Source organism: Ammodytes marinus, assembly GCF_949987685.1.
Source record: "Ammodytes marinus genome assembly, chromosome: 9".
Classification (NCBI taxonomy): Eukaryota; Metazoa; Chordata; class Actinopteri; order Uranoscopiformes; family Ammodytidae; genus Ammodytes; species Ammodytes marinus.
In genome coordinates this window covers 10,807,457-10,829,184 of record NC_137213.1, presented here as the reverse complement: position 1 = coordinate 10,829,184, position 21,728 = coordinate 10,807,457, and the positions used below count along the sequence as shown (strand labels likewise).

The 21,728-nt window shown below is 42.7% G+C and overlaps 1 protein-coding gene across 2 annotated transcripts; it reads right to left on the bottom strand.

The window, feature by feature from the left end:
• Positions 1 to 436: 436 nt before the first annotated feature.
• Positions 437 to 19,711, bottom strand: sppl2 (signal peptide peptidase-like 2). 2 transcript variants are annotated; one of them, XM_080034669.1, is made up of 15 exons: positions 19,586 to 19,711; positions 18,397 to 18,513; positions 17,713 to 17,895; positions 17,510 to 17,599; positions 16,373 to 16,512; positions 13,822 to 13,964; positions 5,698 to 5,794; positions 5,350 to 5,466; positions 5,115 to 5,196; positions 4,914 to 4,988; positions 4,765 to 4,827; positions 4,545 to 4,644; positions 4,033 to 4,110; positions 3,568 to 3,728; positions 437 to 2,309 (listed from the first exon to the last, which is right to left on the bottom strand). In XM_080034669.1, exons 1-15 carry the CDS (start codon positions 19,631 to 19,633, stop codon positions 2,115 to 2,117), a joined length of 1,689 nt encoding a protein of 562 aa, XP_079890795.1. In that variant the 5' UTR covers positions 19,634 to 19,711; the 3' UTR covers positions 437 to 2,114. The 2 variants fall into 2 exon arrangements, 1 of the variants encoding a protein (XP_079890795.1); XR_013845043.1 differs by having other exon boundaries at positions 2,176 to 2,309; positions 3,473 to 3,728.
• Between the last annotated feature and the right edge of the window lie 2,017 nt (positions 19,712 to 21,728).

The following is a 21,728-nucleotide window of genomic DNA, read 5'->3' as shown; positions in this document are numbered from 1 at the left end:
TTTGTCTCGCACTGCTGTTCGTTAATACAATTTGATTCAAAATACCTGCAGAAACTCGTACAGAAATCCAATCTAAAGATAAATGTAGCCATACATAAAAAGTGCTCATACAAGTGGATGTTGGTTGATCAGATAGTGGTCCAGTTATAAACAGCCTCTCCACTTTGAGTGAGTGAGCTGCAGCAACAAAGAGGCTCTGTGTCCGACTGCTGCTCATTTCTGCAGAGCACCAACCGCAGCAGAGCTTTTTCACAGCTGGAGGCCCGCGATGAAAAGACACATTCAGACTCGCAAATCATTCCAATTGAGTGAAGCTGTTGAGAAGTCCTTTTGGAAGTAATTTAAACAAAATCGCACACCTAAAAAACCTGTCAACTATTGTTTAAATCTTTGTAATATTGTGCGCAACAAAATGAAAAAACACCAACTATCAGATACAATGTTTCTTTAATATATGTTTTCTTCGGCAGAGGCATCAAAAACCACTTGGTGACAACAAACATCTCAAGTCCCGGAGAAACGGTTATTGAATCAACCAGGGAAACACATCCAGACAATTTAGCTAACCTCATTTGACCAAATTAATTTTTAACCCATTGACCTCAACTTTATACACGGAAACGTTGAACTTGGATAATGGGCGTCAGAAATGAATGAAGAAGGGACCTGGAAACCCCAAAGCAAGATAACTAGTGGATACATTGACAGTTTTACACCTTAGTTTCTGCTTCTTTAAACCCTTTCAGTAATACAAAAACACATGAACAGACGACTTCCGTCAGCCCATGACGTCAAAAATATTGTGCAAATGTTTCATACCAACTAATCTGTAACACAGCCAGTCACTAGCTCCTCGGCCCATACATTAAATAACAGCACGTCATCATTTAGAGTACAGTACTCGTATTTTTCATAAAGCAACTTTTACACGTTCTGCTCTCACTCCCCAACGTGGACACAGTTAAGGCAGAAAACCTATTCTTAAGACAATATGAGTAACTACAGAGGGAATTTTTATACAAAGGGTAAAAACAAAATAATAGCATGCAAAACAAAATACAAGTTAGATGAGGAAACGTAAACTAAAGCTTCCGTAAAAAGAAAAAAATCTAAAAGCTTTGGCTCAGTCAAAACCATGATGGCACCACATTTTTAAAGGGTGTGAAAATCATCTGCCATCACTGCTGCACTTTAATTAAGTAATGCAGAGGTAAAGACAGCTGACATAGCTTGTAAGGGTCTAGGGGATGCATTAAGTGTCCACACAAAGATAGACGAGTTAAGTGCTTATTGAACTGTTTTAACAGCTTTGAAACATGTCGGCCCCCCAGCAGATTTTTTCCGACACTTTTTTAAAATTCTCTAACACCATGCCTTTTGCATCTTCATTTGTGCAATTCATTGCATCTCACCCCTCTCTGTACCGATAGGCTTTTTACACCTAGGAAGCTGAAAGTAGCAAATCTCAATGATTATTATAGATAGATTTCTGGTTTTAATTTTCTGTTGATCGGCATAATCTTAGCAGCTCAATATAACTATCTGCAAATTGACACTATTTTTTTGGAGAATTTTATCAGAGGATGTTGAGTCAAAGTGGGCGGAGCAACACTGTTAATTAGTTATGATTGGTCAAAATCAAAAGTGTGGATTTATCTTGCCCCTGTGTACATATCGAATAGTAGTAATAAAGATAGTTCCATTGAAATGAATGGATTTTGCTGTTTGAAAAGCGCATTCGGAGCCGATAGGAGCTTGTCGTGACTTGTGTTCAGCAGCTTGTGTAGCTTCCTGATTCGGCTTTTCGTTCCCTTTTTTAGAGGTGGTGCAGACCGTATGATAGTAGAAGATGTTGTGCACGTTTTACAGTTGATTTGTTTGTCAGTTTTAATGCCTCAAGCTTGTGTGTCCAATCCTTGATGCCCCACTGAGCCAGCCATTGAAAAGAAAAAATACTCCTGTGCGCGTCGAGTGCAAATAAACATCCGTACTTTTTTTTAAAAATGTCCATTGATTTGAGACACAATGTAGAAAAAAAACTTACAACAACAGATAAAACATATGAAGTGAAATGTAAAAAAACTTAAAAAAAAGATGCCGTATTACACGTCCTCTCAGTCTGATTTGTTTCCCCCGTCATCTTTCCCAGCTAGGGGCGTTTCCTGAGACGGGTGTGGTGGGGGTGTATCTTCGCTCTGATTGGTGCCTTCTGAGGTTTGTGGATCCCTATTGGTGGAGGGTGGTTCAGGTTCTTCGGCCTGCAGTGCGGCAGTTTGTGTACAGTTGATTGGCGCGAGCATTACGGCAGGCTGCAGGGGAGAAAAACAAAAGTGTCTATATAAGATGGATGAATAGTGGCAAGCAGAGTAAAGAAGAAAAAAAGTAACTATGGTTACAGGAGACAGAATAGCCATAGATACGACAAATAAAATAAATAAACAGTCATTCCTCTCCAGTTTGATTTGAGGCTTTTTCATCAAATCCAGCAAGTCAAATTAAAGAAGCCTTAATGCGTCATGTTGTCAGAGGATACAAAATCTCAGATATGCATAAAGAGAAGAGGAAACGTATCATAGGAAAAGAGTCCCATAAGAAAATACATGCTGAACAATATTACTCAGTTCACATTACTATGCGCACCACAAATATTAGCTTTAGTCATTGTTGTCTGTGACAGATGTGAGTGTGCGGAAAATTGCAAAGAAAATATTTAATACAACATAAAAAGGAACCTAAAATAAGGGCGGTTTCACACCTGATAGTTCGCTTACTTGGTTACTAGATGCGAGAATGATACAGTTTTTCAAGAGTTTCGGTTGTCTTTCACGCCTATCGTTTCCTCTGGTCTGAATAAGTTGATAAGTTAGTGTGAAGAACCAAAAATGCAGCGACATAAGTGATGTGAGAACGCTCTCTTCACCATTGGTCAGATGTGTCTGGGGCGGGAGCAACAACATAGTTCCTGAGCTGCTCTACAATTGGTTAGAATTTCCATGCGGGAAAACGACAGGAAGTAGATATTTTCTCATCCTTTAATGCATAGCTGGATACGGGAGCTTGTTTAATCCAAAAATGCTCAGTGCTTCCTGGAGTTAGATCGGACTTAGTCCACTCACGTTCTCACCACAAACGAACATCACCAGAGCTAGTTTGGAAGCGTATTGAGACCACCTCTTCGACAAGGTCTCGGTTTGCTTGTTTGGTCTGCTTTTGAAGCGCACCCGAGTGCGATTGCTGTGTGAACCCGAGTTCGCTTAAATGGAGCCAAACACGGCAGGTGTGAAAGCGCCCTAAAGTAGCAAGCCCAGATATAATACCTGTAGTGACATTCACAGGCAGCTGAGCCCCCAGCAGCAGACTAGACACACCCACAGTAACATAACGAGGCAAGCAGCGATGGGAGGGAAGGAGGGACAGTAAAAAAGAAAGAAGCAGTTGGAACGGATGATATTATTTAAAGGGGTTACTCAACTCAAAATCTACTTTACTCTGCATGTAATTTAACTATGTTTTTCTTTTGTAAGTCTTTTCTTCAGCGGTAGGCGGTCATATCAAACTGGTATTCACCACAAATCCACTTCCAGTCCAGAACTGGGGCAACTCCTTGCGGCACAATGCTACAGTGAGGCTGGTGAGCAGAGTGCAAGGCACCAGGTAGAGCAAGGCCGGCTGACCCATCTGCATCACGGCCAGCGCCACAAAGGTGATCAGCAGGCCCACGCCGTACGCTGAGGGGAGAGAGAGAGAGAGAGAGAGAGAGAGAGACACGGAGAGAGAGACATCTCAGACAAGGTCAACTGTTTCATAGTCCGGCCATGTCACGGTTTCTACCCTGAAGCCCCATTCAGACAAAAATGAAAGCCGTCATTCCGTCAAGAGAGCTAACCCCGTAGAAGCATTTTACATGGGCTTTTGTAATATAGTCCATGTCTATTACAAACCACATACTGTAATAATTTATTCCCCATCCCCCCCTTCGTAATGTTAATCCTGTTTGAATAGGGCTCATCATAATGCTGTACCAATACGTACCAATGGTGCAGGCCACAAAGTAGATCCTGGATGATTGCGTTAAAATGTCAAACCTGTGGCAGTACACCACCAGCAGACCTGACAGAAGAAAAGAAAGCATTTAGATCAATCGACAAGACAAGCTATTGTATTCAGCAATATTTCATCATACTAAGGCATCGGACACTATCAATTATGTGAATGACCAAAGTCTTTCCTTGCACTTGTATGTCCTAATACACCAGATCAATTAGATTAAATATTTCACAAAGTAATGGTACGATAGTCATTATTTTTTTGTAATTTAAATTATTTAGCACTAAATATCAGCCATAAAACATGTGTGTGTTGAGTAGTTCTATGTCTACATACTGTAGCTGGCAACCACATCAATGTATTCTGCTCGGAGGTCTAAACATGGCGACTGTGGTCATTGTTGGTTACATAATTCTTTGGTTGTGACCCCAGAAAAGAAACACAATCCGCTCTGAGCAGTTTTGAGTTCCTTGTGGAATGATTACACAGTCAATTACCTGGAACTAAGACGTCGCCAAAGCCGAGGAGGGAGAAGGGCCGGTCACACAGAGCCAGGGGGGAGGCGTTTAACCGTGGCACTTTGAGCACCATGGGAAGCTGGGGAGACCACACACAAACAGCAGCGTCACAATCATGTACACTTCCTGTAGTACTGTAAACAAACAGCACTAAAAATCCCACCCAACAGAGAGTTATGTTATTCAAAAACAAGCGCACCTTTTCATGCGTGGAGGAGTCAGAGGGGCCAGCCGCTACCTCAACCATTATACTTTCTCCACTCTGTTGAGTAAAAAGGGCATAGGAAAGTTAAGCATGGCATGTACTAACCATAACAGTAGAAACTAGTGAAAATGGTCTTGACGTACCTTTGTAAAGAACGGGGTGATAAATACGAAGAAAACATCGTAGATAAAAAGGACCGACAGCAGTAGGGTGCACGCCTGCGGAGCCGAGACACAAATTTACATCAGGTTACTGCATTAGCTAACTCTGTGAAAAACACAAGCATCTACTATTAAGTAAAATACAATTAAAACCACAACAAAAACTTTTGATGTGTAACTCACTTTAAATGTGGGCAGTCTGACTGTTTTGAGCATGTAGAGGCAGAATGCGATCCCCAGGGCGTCCTGTAACACCCACGCCCACCTAAAGGCACAGTTAAATCACAATTAGACTGTGATCCATCCAAAACCATCGTCATATAACACACCTCCTTTCGTTTAAAGCACAGACGTTAAGCACACAAAAGGTGCAGTGTTCAACTCAACATGCGAAACCCGGGTTTCTCTTTGCACTTACTGGTCTTCATTGCGAAACACCATCCAGGTGATGCTGACAGCGATGCACAGGGCCGACAGCAGCAACATGCGGATCTGTGGCCGTTTGTGCAGGTACGGCAAGTTGTTCTCGGGGACTCTGTGGTCATAAAACGATTGACAAATCAATGAAAATACAACCATGACCAAAGACAAATCCATCCCTTCCCTGTGCCGGATCATAAATAAGGTCTTGAATACATGCATTTGTCGACAAAAGCTTCATAAAGTTATGCAGCTGGATGGAAATTCAGAAAATAAATGACATGTGTTTGTAATGTAGCTCTGGGAAGCTCACGTTATGAGAACGTATTGATGTGAAGAGTCTCACCTGCACTTGCAGAAGGGGATTCTCCTGACAAAGGGCCACAGACAGCTGTGGAGGCCGACTGAGGAGGCTATGCAGAAGATGGCTATGACCCATATGGCTACACAGTGAGGAGAGAGGAAGGAGATTAGAGCAAATGATCACAATATACACTTAGATTCTAATGAGGAAATGCACTTTATCTTTTATATGTTTTGCTCTTTGACAAAGTTAAGTCTTTAAATATCAGAATACAGGGATCAGTTTCACTTTCAGTGTGTGTGTAGTATTTAGTGGGCTGGGGGAATGTTCACAAACAGGGGATCAAAGACACTACAGAGTCTATCAGCAACTGCCAGTTTCTTTATCTGTTTATCAGCGATGTTATCTGGGCCATTAAGCTCGTTTACAGCACAGTTAACAAGTTCAGCTCCTGTATCGCTGCATCTACAGTCTTTAAATGTTCAACACAGAGCAGTGTCTGTTCAGATGATGGGGGGGGGGGGGGGGGGGGGGTGGGTGGGTGGGGGGCTTCAAACTTCTGATTCTAAAGCCTTACAGATGCTGAAAACCATCTTACACTCAGTGTGGGCAGTGATTACTTTAAATGTATTTTAGAATCGGATAATATTGCCCAGTTAAAAAAAATGTAACGTCATATTGAGCGTGATTATCAAGTGTTTTGTTGATGAATGAAGTGTATCTGTCCATGTCGAATTGTATATACTATCTGTAAGAGCCATTTACCCCTTTCCTTGTTGTTTGTATTGTGCTGTACTACACCCTATTCGACCGCCTGGTGGCGGGGCTACCGGATGCAAGTCTATTAATTAGACGCACTCACTAGCCAGGTGCTTGCATGCCGGAAGGCAAATTGTTTTCGACCGTGCTAGGGAGCCAACAGCCACAACAGTGTATTGTCTAATGTTCAAGTCGTACTTTAATTATATATGTAAATAAACGATGCATTATACATTACTGGAACGAGTGGACATTACGTACGTTACCAAACTGACAACTAGAGGCTAGGCACGCGTCAGACACCAAAACGACATGCAACCTAGTGGCAAATGGTAAGCCACTACATTAGTCGAAAACATTGCTACCAGTGGACAAAACATCTTCACGTACTGGCTTCGTGTGAAGAGGTTCTTTACCGGATCGGAGTTGCCCTGCCGTGGGTAAGGAAGGACGCAGACCTCCTTTGTTCGGGATCGACGGAAGGACGCCGACCGCCTTTGTTCCGGACCGGTGAGGGGAAGCCGATCAGCTGGTTCTATCGAGGTACGAGTAGCGCTACTAAACACTTAATGGCCATTTGACTCTGTGTGCATAAATCCAAGCTTGGTAGCAAGGAGAAGGTACAAAACTGTGACTTGACTTTGTTCGATTCCGTGCTCGCGCGTGAACGCCACTATGGAGAATGTAAACAACGCTGACAATGTTGTGAGCTTGCCTGACGAGGCTACAGCGGCTACCGCTGATGACGCAAAGGACAATGGGGCGTTCAATGTCGGTGATGACAGTGGTAAAAATGATACAGGTAGACCAAAACGGGTAATACAAATGACTCAAAAGGCATTTTGTGAAAAAATTGAAAAACTACAAACTGAAAGAAAGTATAAATTAAACAAAGCAAGTAATTTAAGAAAGGTTGTGGAGGAATTACTGCTAGAACAGGATTGTCAGTCCGAGGTCAAATGCACATTTTCCAAATTTTCCGCTCTGTGTAATGAGGCTAAATCTTTGCATGCATCACTTGTGGGTCTGCTGCATGGTGACGAGCTCGAAAAACACGAAACATGGTTCAAAGCAAAAATGATTGCAAACAATGAGTTCACTGACAGAATTCAAATATGGTTGACACACAATGTCAAAGGTGGAAATAAAAATGATGACAAAAAGGGGTCGTCACAGGTTGAAAACAAAAATCAAACAAATGAAAATGAGGATGATGATGATGATGTTTTACCGGAGGACAGTGTGTCAAATGTTGCTAGTGGGCAATATAGCAATCACAGCACTAGCAGCAGGAAAAGCACTAGCTCCACAGCATCTGCACGAGCTAAAGCAGAGGCGGAGAAAGCTGCACTAGTCGTACGCGCGGCAGCGCTAAAAGAGACACACCTGCTGGAGGAGCAAGAAGACAATCTGAGGAGAAAAAGGCAACAACTGAAGTTAGCAGCTGAAATAAATGCTACCAATGCTAAAATAGCAGTTCTCCAAGCTGCAGAGAGCAGAAGTGTGGCTAAAAGCCAGGATGGCATGAATTCCTACCTGAAAAGCAACACTCTCAACCCAATGGCAAACGAATATGAACCTACTGCAGCACTAGGACATGAAAAGAATCAAATACCAACATGGACGGATAATGTATCGCTGGGTGCACGTCCCAAAGGAAAGGGAAAGCAAATCCCTTCCAAACCAAAGCAAGAGGCCAAGGTCAACACATGCTATCAACCTGAGCCTACGATGCCGGAAACAACGCATGCACACTATGCTCCCCTTGATCCAACACCACAGTATTTCACACAACCTCAACTACACACCGAGGAATCATTTGGAAACATATATGACATTATGCAACGACAGAATGAGATAACTGCAGCTCTCGTTCAACAACAACTGTCACTGTCCTTACCACCTAGAGACATTCCGGTGTTTAATGGAAACCCACTTGATTACAAACCCTTCATTCGAGCCTTTGAGCAGGGTGTGGAAGCCAAAGCCAGCAAAGCTGATTGCTTGTACTTTTTGGAGCAGTTCACCAGAGGTCAGCCAAGGGAACTAGTACGCAGCTGTCAGCATCTGGTTCCTGAATCTGGTTACGCACTGGCAAAACAGCTGCTACATGAACACTTTGGAAACGAATACAAGGTTGGTGCTGCATACACACAGAAAGCAATGGAATGGCCTGCAGTCAAAACAGAAGACGTTAAGGCGTTGCAGGCATATTCTTTGTTTTTGCGTGGTTGTTGTAACGTGATGGGGGAGCTTCAATACATGCACGAAATGGACACACCAACTACCATGAGGACACTGATGTCAAAACTGCCATTCAAACTAAGGGAAAGATGGAGGACCGATGCACACAATGTGTTAGATAAGCACAAACGCAGGGCACGGTTCACAGACTTTGTCACCTTTACCGAGCGGGAAGTCAGGATACAGTCTGATCCTGTCTTTGGTGATATTCAGGACTCAGCTATTCAGAAATCTGACCCGAAGAGTGCGAACAAGTCGCTGCACAGGAACGATGGGAGAGGGAATAGCTTCGCTACCACAGTATATCGGGCGGGCTATATAGACGAACCAAGAGGTAATGCAAATGCTCCAAGGAAATCAACTATGAGTGAGGCAAGGGGTCCCTGCACCTGTGTGTGCTGCTCTCGTGAACACACATTGGATGAGTGTCCACAACTAAGCAGGAAGAACCATCGCGACAAGATCTCCTTCCTAAGAGAGAAAGGAATCTGCTTTGCCTGTCTGTGTACTGGACACATGAGCAAGGATTGCGAAAGGCGCCTTACCTGCAACAGTTGTGGTCGTAACCACCCCACTGTGCTTCATATCAAGAGAGAGACAGAAAGCTCAGGTCTGGAACAGGCACAGGGACCACCATCCAATGGGGAACAGGTGTCTCAAGGAACTTGTGGACACACAGGGGCCGGAAAAGATGAGTGCGCCTTATCCATACTGCCTGTCCAAGTTAAATCCAGTAAAGGAGACAGAGTGGTGCATACCTATGCATTCTTGGATCCTGGCAGTTCTGCCACTTTCTGTTCGGAAAGTTTGATGCACGAGCTGAACGTTGGAGGCAGACGTCAACACCTTCTATTACGCACCATGGGACAGGAGAAGGTCGTTCCAACATTCATGCTCACTGGTCTTGAAGTGTCTGGTCTTAATGAGGAGTGCTACTACCAACTACCTGATGTGCTCACTCAAAGGAAAATGCCTGTTACAACCGATAACATCATCACACCAGAAGATCTGGCAAAGTGGACTTACCTCTCAGACATTGAAGTCCCTCGAATAGGCGCCAACGTTGACTTGTTGATTGGTAGCAACGCCCCCGAGTTATTAGAACCCTGGAGGATCGTGAACAGCCATGGAGGAGGCCCTTATGCAATAAAAACCGTGCTTGGCTGGGTGGTTAACGGTCCTGTGCAAGACAGCGAAAGAACTGACCCAAGATCTGGACTCACCGTAGCGGCTGTAAATAGAATCTCTGCTTGCAAACTGACTGAACTGTTGAACAACCAATACATGCATGACTTCAATGAAAGGAATTGTGAGGACCCGGAAATGTCAAGAGACGACAAGCGATTCATGGAGATCGCAAATAGCTCTGTCGACCTGTTGGATGGGCATTACAGCCTAAAACTGCCTTTTAGACAAGAGCATCCTACGTTTCCTAATAATCTCTCCATGGCAAAGCAAAGGATAATTGGACTCAAAAAGAGATTTGAAAAAAGTGAAAAGTTGCACCAGGAATACACCAAGTTCTTCACTGACGCCATCAGTAAAGGCTATGCTGAGAAAATACCCCAGAACCAGTTAAACAGTGAAGAAGGAAAGGTCTGGTATATCCCCCACCACGGAGTCTACCATCCAAGAAAAGGCACCCTGCGTGTTGTATTTGACTGTGCGGCGACTTTCAGAGGAACCTCACTCAACAGCGAACTGTTCCAGGGCCCAAATCTCACCAGCAGTTTGATTGGCGTGCTCACACGGTTTAGGCAGGAGCCTGTTGCCGTAATGGGAGACATACAGCAAATGTTCTATCAGGTCAAGGTAGCTGAAACAGACAGAGACTTTCTTCGTTTCCTATGGTGGCCAGATGGCGATTTAAGCCAGGAGATGGAAGAGTATCGCATGACCGTCCACTTGTTTGGGGCTGTTTCTTCCCCTAGCTGTGCCTGCTACGCACTAAGGAAGGCAGCTGAAGACAGTCAAGAACTCTTTCCAGCTGAGGTGATTCAAACAGTGAAGCAAAACTTTTACGTGGACGACTGCTTGAAGAGCACAGCGTCAGAAGAGGAGTCCATTCAGATGGTTAATGATCTTAGAGCTGTCTGTTACAATGGAGGATTCTGTCTGACAAAGTGGGTTAGCAACAGTCGTGGGGTGCTTCGGACAGTCCCAGAGGATCAGAGGTCAAAGGACCTAAGTGAATTGGACCTGGATAGGGATGATTTGCCCTTGGAAAGAGCCCTAGGCCTGCAGTGGTGCATTGAGAGCGATGCCTTTCAGTTCAAGATGCTGCAGAAGGAAAGACCTCTTACAAGACGTGGCATGTTGTCTCTGCTCAGCTCAGTATACGACCCTTTGGGGTTCATTGCACCAATCACTCTGCCTGCTAAGGTCCTGTTGCAGGAGTTGTGCAGGAGACGCGGTGGATGGGACGACAACCTACCCCATGACATACAGCAACAGTGGACAAGGTGGCTAGACGAGTTAAACCAGATCTCAGACTTCAAGATCAAGAGGTGCATCAAGCCAAAGGACTTCGGTCAATCCACACGAGCCCAATTGCATACCTTTGCAGATGCGAGCGAAAGTGGATATGGGACAGTCAGCTATATAAGGTTGGAAAATGACCAACATGTCCACGTCGCCTTCCTGCTCGGCAAAGCAAGAGTCACACCGCTGAAGCAGGTTACCATACCTAGGCTGGAGCTTACCGCTGCAGTTCTCGCAGTACATGTCGACAAAATGTTAAAGGCAGAACTACAGTTACAGCTGGAGGACTCTGTGTTTTGGACGGACAGCACGTCAGTGCTTAAGTATATTGGGAACGAGGACAGACGATTTCACACCTTTGTGGCAAATAGAGTTTCTACCATCCGGGAGGCTACACAGGCATCACAGTGGAGGTATGTGAATACTAGAGATAATCCAGCAGATGATGCATCTCGAGGGATGAAAGTTAAGGACCTTCTGATTGGCAACAGATGGCTGAAAGGGCCTGACTTTCTATGGAGGCCAGACAAGGACTGGCCAGAAACTGCAATGGAAATCACCATTCCATCAGGGGACCCAGAAGTCAAAGCGGAAATCACCGTGAATGCCGTGATCGTCCAGGACTCACTTTGTGCTACTGATCAACTGATCAATTATTTCTCTGACTGGAAAAGGCTTAAGGTCGCTGTTGCCTGGTTCCTCAAGGTAAAGAAGACACTTTTGAAACTAAGTCAAAAGAGAAAGGAGTTACAAACTTCTGGAGCACACAACTCATCTGCTTTAACGCAGGAGGTAAAAAAGGCAAGGAATGCTGCTGGGGGTCAGAGTGTTTCACTGGACGACCTATTGGAGGCAGAAACTTCTATTGTTTGCTACAGTCAGCATCAGCGGTTCAAGGAGGAAGTGGATGCACTTTCTTCCGGAAAGCCTGTCAGAAAGAACAGTCCAATGTACAAGCTGGATCCATGCCTGGAAGACGGCCTACTCAGGGTTGGAGGACGGTTGAGTAGGGCAGCTCTACCCGAGGATATCAAGCATCCACTCATTCTATCAAAGGACCAACACATCTCAACCCTCATTCTTAAGCATATTCACCATCAGCTCGGCCATAGTGGAAGGAATCATACACTGTCTAAGCTGAGGAGAAGGTACTGGATCACCAATGCCAACTCTGCCATAAGGAAAGTAATCTCTGACTGCTGTACTTGTCGACGCTTCACTGTAGGGTTAGGTCAACAAAAAATGGCTGAACTACCAGTGGAAAGGGTTTTGCCCGACCTTCCGCCCTTTACAAACGTTGGAGTTGACTACTTCGGGCCGATTGAGGTGAAAAGAGGGAGAAGTCGCTGTAAGCGGTACGGAGTAATTTTCACCTGTCTTGCCAGCAGGGCGGTTCACCTGGAGGTGGCAACTGCGTTGGACACAGACGCCTGCATCAATGCATTGCGACGATTCATGAGCAGAAGAGGCCAAGTTTCTCAGATTCGATCCGATAATGGAACCAATTTTGTTGGTGCTGAAAGAGAGCTGAGAGAGGCCCTAGCAGCGTTAAATCATGGCAAGATACAAGGAGCTCTTCTTCAGAACGGCGTGAAATGGAGCTTTAACCCCCCAGCAGCGTCACACTTTGGTGGAGTATGGGAACGGATCATTCGTATGATCCGAAAGGTACTTGGCTCCATTCTTCGGCAGCAGACACTTGATGACGACGGACTACATACGGTTCTATGTGAAGTTGAGGCAATACTAAACAGTCGGCCAATCACCAAGATGTCTGATGATCCCAATGACCTGGAACCACTTACTCCCAATCACGTTCTCCTCATGAACGGGAAACCAGCTTTACCACCTGGACTCTCTGGAAAACAGGATATGTACGTGAAAAGAAGGTGGAGACAAGCTCAGTACATTTCAGATTTGTTCTGGAAACGATGGGTGCAGGAATACCTCCCACTGCTGCAGGAGCGTCAAAAATGGATCCAAGGGAAAAGAAACCTCGTGCCCGGGGATGTTGTGTTGGTAGTGGATGCTACTGCTCCTCGTGGCTCTTGGTTACTTGGCAGAATACTGGAAACTTTCCCAGACAAAAACGGTCTTGTTCGGTCTGTTCGTCTCAAGACAAAGAGTAATGTCTTAGAAAGACCTGTAACTAAGCTGTGCCTATTACAGGCAGCCTCAGAGGTTTAACTGACTGTCAATGTGCTAGTTACCTCCGATTCTGTGATTTTTTTTTTACGTTTGTCTATGGCTCTTTTTTTTCTTGCATTTTGAAGAATTGTTATGTCCTGCCATGAACAATTAGGGGCCGGAATGTAAGAGCCATTTACCCCTTTCCTTGTTGTTTGTATTGTGCTGTACTACACCCTATTCGACCGCCTGGTGGCGGGGCTACCGGATGCAAGTCTATTAATTAGACGCACTCACTAGCCAGGTGCTTGCATGCCGGAAGGCAAATTGTTTTCGACCGTGCTAGGGAGCCAACAGCCACAACAGTGTATTGTCTAATGTTCAAGTCGTACTTTAATTATATATGTAAATAAACGATGCATTATACATTACTGGAACGAGTGGACATTACGTACGTTACCAAACTGACAACTAGAGGCTAGGCACGCGTCAGACACCAAAACGACATGCAACCTAGTGGCAAATGGTAAGCCACTACACTATCTATGGTCGTACCCAGGTAGTCGTAGAAGAAGTAGAGTAAGACCAGCATGCTGCAGCACATGACCACAAACACACAGATCATGATGGGGGTGACGTCCACCGTCTCCTCGTCCTGCTTCTCCGCTCCGTCGTCTCGCTTGTGCTTCATGTAGCGTCTGCAGGAGGAGAGATGACATTCAGAGGAGCATGCTGACAACAGTAGGCTTGTTTGGGACATTCATACGTCTAAGACTAATTACTAGTATATGTGTGCACTGTTAAAAGGTGGAGTCAGTGATTCTGCAGAATACTTGTCAAAATCAGTAAATATATCCTTGCGATCCAGCTACTGGTCCATACTGTGTGTGCGCTAAAATTAAGTAGAGTCTTAATACACGTGGGCCCCTTTGTTGACATACAAGTTTACAGAGCCTAGGCTGTGTATTGACACCAGGGGCCTATTGCATAAAACTAGGATAAGGGATTAACCTAGGATATTTCGGTTATCCTGGCTTGCGTTAGCCATGATCTGGTTGCATAAAAGCGGAGGGACATAAGTTACCATGGAGATTTATCCTTTACGTTTAGCCTGGTCGGGACCAGGCTAAACGTAAAGGATAAACTTATTCTGTTGCCTGATTGGCTCAGTCAGCTGTCACTCCGATCTGAAATCAAGGTGTTTAACAGTTATTCCATGATCTTCTGTGTATTGCTTTATTTTCATTAGCCTGTTTTAAGGTACCACATAAAAGACTGCATTGTCATTTAGTTAAATAGTTCTTATTTTTTATTTATTTAACCTGAACCATTTATAATTAACTTAATTATAATTAGATTAAGATGCAATGATATAAATTATAATAATTTATGTGATTGTCTGTTCATATTGCAGGCTATATTTATACAATTGATTATCGATGGCAGATGACGTTGCAAGTGTGGGTCAAATAAATTCACTTTGTACTTATAACTATATCGAGGTGCATCTGAAACAAAATTCAATATCAATGAAAAATTCCTTTTTTCTGTAATTGAATTCATAAAGTGAAACTTAAATATATTCTAGAAATTCATTACACATGAAGTGAAATTAATCTAGAATAAACATACTTTTCAGAAGGTCGACATTTCTGTATTATAAATCCTTTTTCTGATTGGTTGTATGTAACATTCTAATATTTTGAGATACTGGATTTTTTATTCCATGATCAATCAATCATCCAAAAAAAGGCCTGACATATTTCACTTATTGTAATGAATCTATGAAAGTTTCACTTTTTGAATGGACTTTCCATGATATACATTTTTTTAGATGCACCTGCAGACTGCTCACTGTCAACTATTTTATCATAAAACAATGCAGGGACATCAAGAACAGTTGGCAGAGAATACATCTCCTGTATGAAATGAACTGCCCCCTGACTTACGGTTTAAACTAGCAAGGCATTGTGGGAAAATGGGCCGTCTTTTCCATTTTTCCATCAGTAAATCTGTGTTTGATCTTTGGGTCTACTTCTGAAAGCTGTGGGCTGGCACTTAACAGAATTACTTACACCTGGCTTGACAAAGCAGCCCCTTTACATCCTGGATTGGCGTTTATGCAACTGACTAATCCAAAGTGCCCAGGCTAGACTTTGTCAAGGCTGGCTTTATCAATCATCCTGGATGTCTTTATTCCACTTTTATGCAATAGGCCCCAGATTTCTTTGTCAGGGCACACACATAACGGACAAGTAGAAGATCATGAGGAGATATTCACTGATTTTAACAAAAAAGGTTGATTTTGTCAACAGGCGTTCTCTAGAATCGCTGACTCACCAATTGCACACTGAACATTAGCCAGTCTGTTGGATTTTTGTCTTTCACTCGTTTTAAACCGCATTCACTGACGATTGGTTACTCGCCAAAGTAGCCAGGATGAACATACCATCCACGGACAATATTTACAATCATTTGGCTTAAAACTCGTTGGCACTCGCTTCCTTCCTTCCTGACTCAAAAACACACACTCATATTTTGACAATTTTTTATTTTATTTTATTTTTTTTTTCGTTTGCCTGCGGTCCCGTGCGTCAGAGACCCCATCTGACTCTCTGCCCTCAGTCAACTTGGCAACTCAGTCAGGAAGGACTGACTGGGATTGGCCGAAGCCAGTGATTCACTCATTCAGCCTCAAACAAACAACACTGGCCTTTTACTGAAGTTGCAGCTGTGCAATGGAGACCGCTCTGTACACTTCTGCGCCAACAAAATATGACTAAACTTCCCCAAAGACGACTCCCCTGATAAATTAACATTGATTTAATTTTAGCAGTCATGACTAAAAGAATGGTATGCACAGGCAGGAGGAAACTTTCTGTCTAGTCACAAAGTCTACTAACATTTAGGTCCTTATCTTTACAGAAATTAAACTACTTTCCGTGCAGTTGGGGTCAGTTTGGATTGAAGAACATTATGCTTAATTGAGGTATTGTATCCTCTTTTCTCACCCCCCAGTTCAACAACACATTTAACACTCAATCCCGACTCAGTTTCAAAATCATTGAGTTATGATGACCCACAATACATTTCAGTTTCCACTCACTTCTTGGTGTCTCTGCTGCCGGCCCAGTATCCTCCGACAGCCACTGTTCCCACTGCCATCAAGAAGATGATCACCATGTTGTAGTCCAACACCGGCTCATTGGGAGCATACATGGCCACCTGTCTCTCTTCACCAAAGGTCTGCAGGAGTAACAAACAAATCGCTACATATTAAACACATTTTTCTCCCCAGTTTATTCTAATCAAACTTTCATTATTTGACATTTGTCCACAGCACGGTGACAGACCGTAGATGTTTACAGTGTAGTGTATTTCGTTATGACACATTTTAAGATTACTGTAGTGTATTATGATACTATACATTTTATATTAAGGCCTATACTGTTACAGAGCAGGACAAAGACAATGCCTCATCTGGCAGAGGGCAAAGTCAGGGATGTCAGCTGCCTGAGTGAGGAAACCCTCAAGGCTGACCTGTAGATCATTCAAATTTCACACAAAGGTGACTGTCTTGTGAGTTAATCAAAGACAGTCTGGCTAAGAGTTAACAGTAGTTTATTGATCCTGATCATCATCATCAGCAGCAGCATTGTCTTAAAAGTTGCTGAATCAGACTTCTTGGCCAACGTGACATATCGACTCTAGGTGATGACTAGACTCAGGATGTCCTCTGGGGGCCAGAGGGCAACCCAGAGGGCAACCCAGAGGTTGCCCTCTGACCATTAGGGTGGAGCTAGTTAGGGTACACCAATTAGGTGTTAGGAGGAGCAGGGCGTACTGTCCTAAAGAACCAATCAGCTCACTTAGAGTGGCGGTTAAAACCGGCCACAATTCTGGAAAAAGTCAGGTCTCAAACTAAGGAACTTTTCATAGCTTTTGGTTTTGTGTAGGTACCTATATTAGTTGTTTGGCTACAAACACTTTAAATTCTTATTGGCTTCGTTTTGACTGCAGGATGAGTTTTGTTGCTTAAATAAAAGAATTGTTCCTGAGACCTCCTCATCTGCATCCAACTGTGTCTTTTTCCATCAACTAACTACCAACGCCGGCTTTCTGAGTAAAGGACCAAGAAAATATACCGCAACAGTTAATCAGGAAGAGTAAAGCGGATATACAGTAGGATCCTGCAGGTAGCCAGAGCTTTGTATATGTACTGTTTCAATGGCGGGCCTCTCACCTTGCTGATATCCACCATATCTGAGTAGCTGAGCAGAGCTACAGGAATGTCAATCTCCTCATACTGAGTCTTGTTTCCTGCCGGCGGTGTCTGTCATTTACAGAGAAAGAAAGAAAACATTCAGTGCTGTGTTATGAGATGCCAAAATATATTTTGTATTGAGGCCCAGTGACAACATGAAATGAAGACGTAGGTAGTCGTACCAGTCTGTCCTTGCTGACAATGAGCAGTCCCTTGGCACCGTTCATCTGGGCCAGCCGGACCTTTTCATAGAAAGTGCAGTTGCCTCTCATCACCATGGGGATGCGATTGGGGAAGCCCCCCTCTGGGACGTCAGTGGGCGAACACAGGACCGAAGTGGTCAGGTCATAGATCTGGAGACGGGACTTCAAGACAAAGGGTTTGCTAAGTCAACCAGAGGTGGAGGACAATCTTATAAGGTTCAACACTTAATATGACTGTTAAAAAGGCACTTTTCTTGCTTATGACACAACTTTTTGGGTGTTTATTTTGCTCGATATGGTGGATGTGATTGTTTTTTCCAACAAGTTAAAATGAACATGTCTGTCGCAAGTCAACAGAGATGCAGTATGGTCCTTCCTTCCATAATGGATTTAAAAAAAAACAAATCTGAATGATAAAGATCTCTGTCATTTGCATTTGGTTTTGATAAAGATGCCAGGCACAGATAACAGGCACAAAGAACGGATCAGGTTTCAGTATCCTGTATGAAGCTTCCTGGAAACATTTTATTGATCACCAACATAAATGCATATGGCAGTTTATCCTCACTGTTCTGTGAGAAATAATTTATTTAAAAAAAGTGTCATTTATATTAGTTTGACAAAGGCGTACAAAGACTTGGTTAAATCCCTTGGTGCTCTTACTGCCTTGTTGAGGTCCTGTGGTAGTCGTGCCCACTGTGAGTTGAAGAATATGCAGTAATCCTTTCCACTGCTCTTGCCCTGGTCACTGAAATGGGCCATGCCGTATTCTCCCACCACCTGTCAACGTGAAAAAACAATGTCTATCACTCAAAATGTTGGAGACTTTGAGTTATGGATTATAGACCTGCACAGTTTTTTTTTTTTTGTTGCGGTTGTAAGAGGTTTAAGTCAAATGTATTGCTTTAAGAGAGGCAAGCATCTTGAACGTTTTGCTGATAACAATACTGATATTTGGGATAAAATAAATTCTAATAAGAGTAAATAATTCGTCAAGTTTAAAAAAATTGTACATTTGATTGACGTTCAGTATGTATCATTGTCATCATTCCACTTAAATATCAAGCAACATGCCCAGTGATGATATGGACATATGATGGATCTTTTTTGTTATACCCCGAGCTACACAGGCAGCAGTCCCACACTTCTGAACTGCTGATGGTAAAACTAATGACATGTTTATATTTAGGGAATAGTTTTTTCCTGTTTTAACATTAGCCACAAAACACAGTATATGGACTGCAGTTTGAGGTGCTGTTGAATTATAAAATGTATTCTTTAACTAAATCTTAAATAAAGGGGGGTGGACAAAATATTGTGAACACCTCTCAGTAAAACACATTACAGTTCAATAGCCTACCATCTCTTTTTTTCACTTTTAATGTCTTAAGTTATACAGGCCAGAACAGAATAACTACCGATCCTAATTAAACTTTGACTTCTCAGGTCAAAGTACAGCTGGTTTCAATATTATTATGCAGCAACATAAGCTATAGAGATATTTCATCCTCAAGTCGCACATTTAAGACGCTGATTTGTAACATTTCTCGATCAACTGTCTCCTGAAATGTAATCAGTCAGTGTGGTTTCAATGGTGTGGTGAATCGGCTAAATGATTCCGCTGATGTAGCCTACGGAATCATTTAGCCATCAGAAAGGTGAGTGTTGTGTGTGTGGGTTGCCTCGGCCCGTGGTGATCTCCGCAAGCTAACAGTCGTAGCATCCGAGCTACAAATCCCCGAACACGGCTAGAAACCAAAAACAAGAAAAAAATGTTGTCCCTCATGTGTCGCAATGCGGCGCAACTACGCAGGGTGACAGTTTTCGAGGAAATACACTCTGTCTCTCTCACCTTTTGGATGAGAAAAGCGGCCCAAATCAGTGTTTCGGGGCCCCTCATGATGCCTTAGCTTCTTGTTGTTGTTTCCCCCATCAACCAACCAACCGCTCGGCTAGGGAGACCCTCACACGAGCCCCCACCAGCTGTTTTGGAAAACCACGCCCACTTTTCGTTTGCGGGTACTTTGTGATTGGCTGTCACCGTCACAAGTGGCTAAGCGCGTCCCTAATTGGTTAAAGTCAATGTCAGTCAACACAACAAAAACTAATAAAATTACTTTTAATAAATGGATATGTTCAAATGCTTCGACAGAAGGAAGATATACTTAAAATAAACTAATATTTTATATTTTTTGTATTAATCATCTACAAATGTACGTTCGCTACAGATATTTATTTTGTTTAGATCGAAGTAATGAAAGCATGATTGAGCTTTTAAAGATTAATGCAGTTAATGGTGTTAAAACAAGTTAGCCTACAGGTCAGATTCACTGTTTCTCGTTAAGGTTTTGTGTGACTTAAAGTCAGACTTCTGCCAACAAGGCCGCAGCTTTGCTTTCCATAACTTACCCTATATTTTCACTGTAATTATAGTTTGCTGGAACGCCTCCAGTATAGCCTATAATCTGCAGCTTTTTCCCATATCAACTTGTCTATGGATTGTTGCATACACCCTCCGTAAAGTATCTATCTATATTAACATAATATATTTTAAACATGTCAATTATTTTTTGTTTTGTCCATTGTCAAAAACGTAACTCATCAAGGGCCATTTTCGCAGACATGGATTAACCCTAGTCCTGGACTAAATTGTACTTGGATGTACAATGGACAATCTCCATTCAAAAATCCATTTAGTGAAGGACTAGGCTTAATCCATGTCTACGAAACCTGCCCCAAATGTTTTCATTAATTGTTTAAGTTATTTTTTATGCATGAATGCCAAACATTTCTTGGTTTCAGCTTCTCGGATGTGACATTTTTACGCTTTTCCTTTGATATGTTGCAGTAAACTGAAAATGTGTAGGGTGCCTTTGGTCAGACAATATGTGACTTTTCAAGAGATATTCAAGATCAAGATATTCCAGACTTTGGAGATGTCATGAAAGTGGCTGTTTAATTGAGACCATCTGGACAAGAAATCAAGGAAGGAAATAAACAATAAAAATAATCATAACTTACAACTATACACTACAGGATAGTAGTAGTAGGCCTATTTGAAAATGTGCTCCAACTCAACCAACAAGCCTTCACATGAAACAAATGCTGCTTTAGCAATAACACATGATTTAATAACATAGGCCTATTAACACTAATTTTTTTGGTGTCTGGAAGTCGGTGTTTGTGCTCAGTCTGAATGACCTCAGCCCCTAATCCTCTGCATGCTTGATCTTGTTATTCATTGACGTGCTGCAGCGACATGATGTCATTCCATATGTTCGTCCTGCTGCCGGATATTTACCTGCAGCGCGCGACACCGGAACCTGCGAGAGTTCTGCCTTCAGAATAAGACAGGTGATTTTCCATGGTTTGAATAACTGTGAACAACTGTTATCTAAATCAGGAAACAACACTTCATTTTCATGCATTCTGGTATAAACATTAAACTTAATATATTACATTTTGCTATATGGGGAAATTGTATTGTTGCAGTTGCAAATAATGATGATAATCGAAAATCAAATGTTCATTAAAAATGAAAGATGTGCATAGTCCATCTCCTATACTGTAGGATTCCCCTATCCTGGAACTGAAGGATAGCTTCTTCAACAGTAGTGTCCACTCTCTGTACCGTCCTATGGACAGTCTGCATGCTACATTGTAAAAACATGTTTGGTCCTCATATATTTGGATCAAATATCTCTGGCATAAGCATTATTTACTCATTTACCTTTTAATGTGCACTGTCTGGTGAATTTAAAAGGGATGGATTAATTTTATTTTATTTATTTTTTAAACTCTATTGATTTACTTGTTTATTTATTCATTATGTTTATGAATACTCTAAAAATTAAAAAATATACGTAAATATCTGTTATAAGCAAACTGCGACTGCTTTTCACTAGTGGGAGCAAACCAATAAAAATACAACCGCGCCATTGGAAAGGCTTTTGTTTTGAAGGAAATAGACAAGGCGTTTATTTTTTCTCTGTCTC

Coding starts and splice junctions, on each gene's coding strand:
- sppl2 (XM_080034669.1), bottom strand. CDS start 19,633: ATGAGGGGCCCCGAAACACTGATTTGGGCCGCTTTTCTCATCCAAAAG. Junction 5,795..13,821: donor CTTCTTCTACGACTACCTGG/GTACGACCATAG, acceptor CTCACTGTGTAG/CCATATGGGTCATAGCCATC. Junction 3,729..4,032: donor CTTTGTGGCCTGCACCATTG/GTACGTATTGGT, acceptor CTCTCCCCTCAG/CGTACGGCGTGGGCCTGCTG.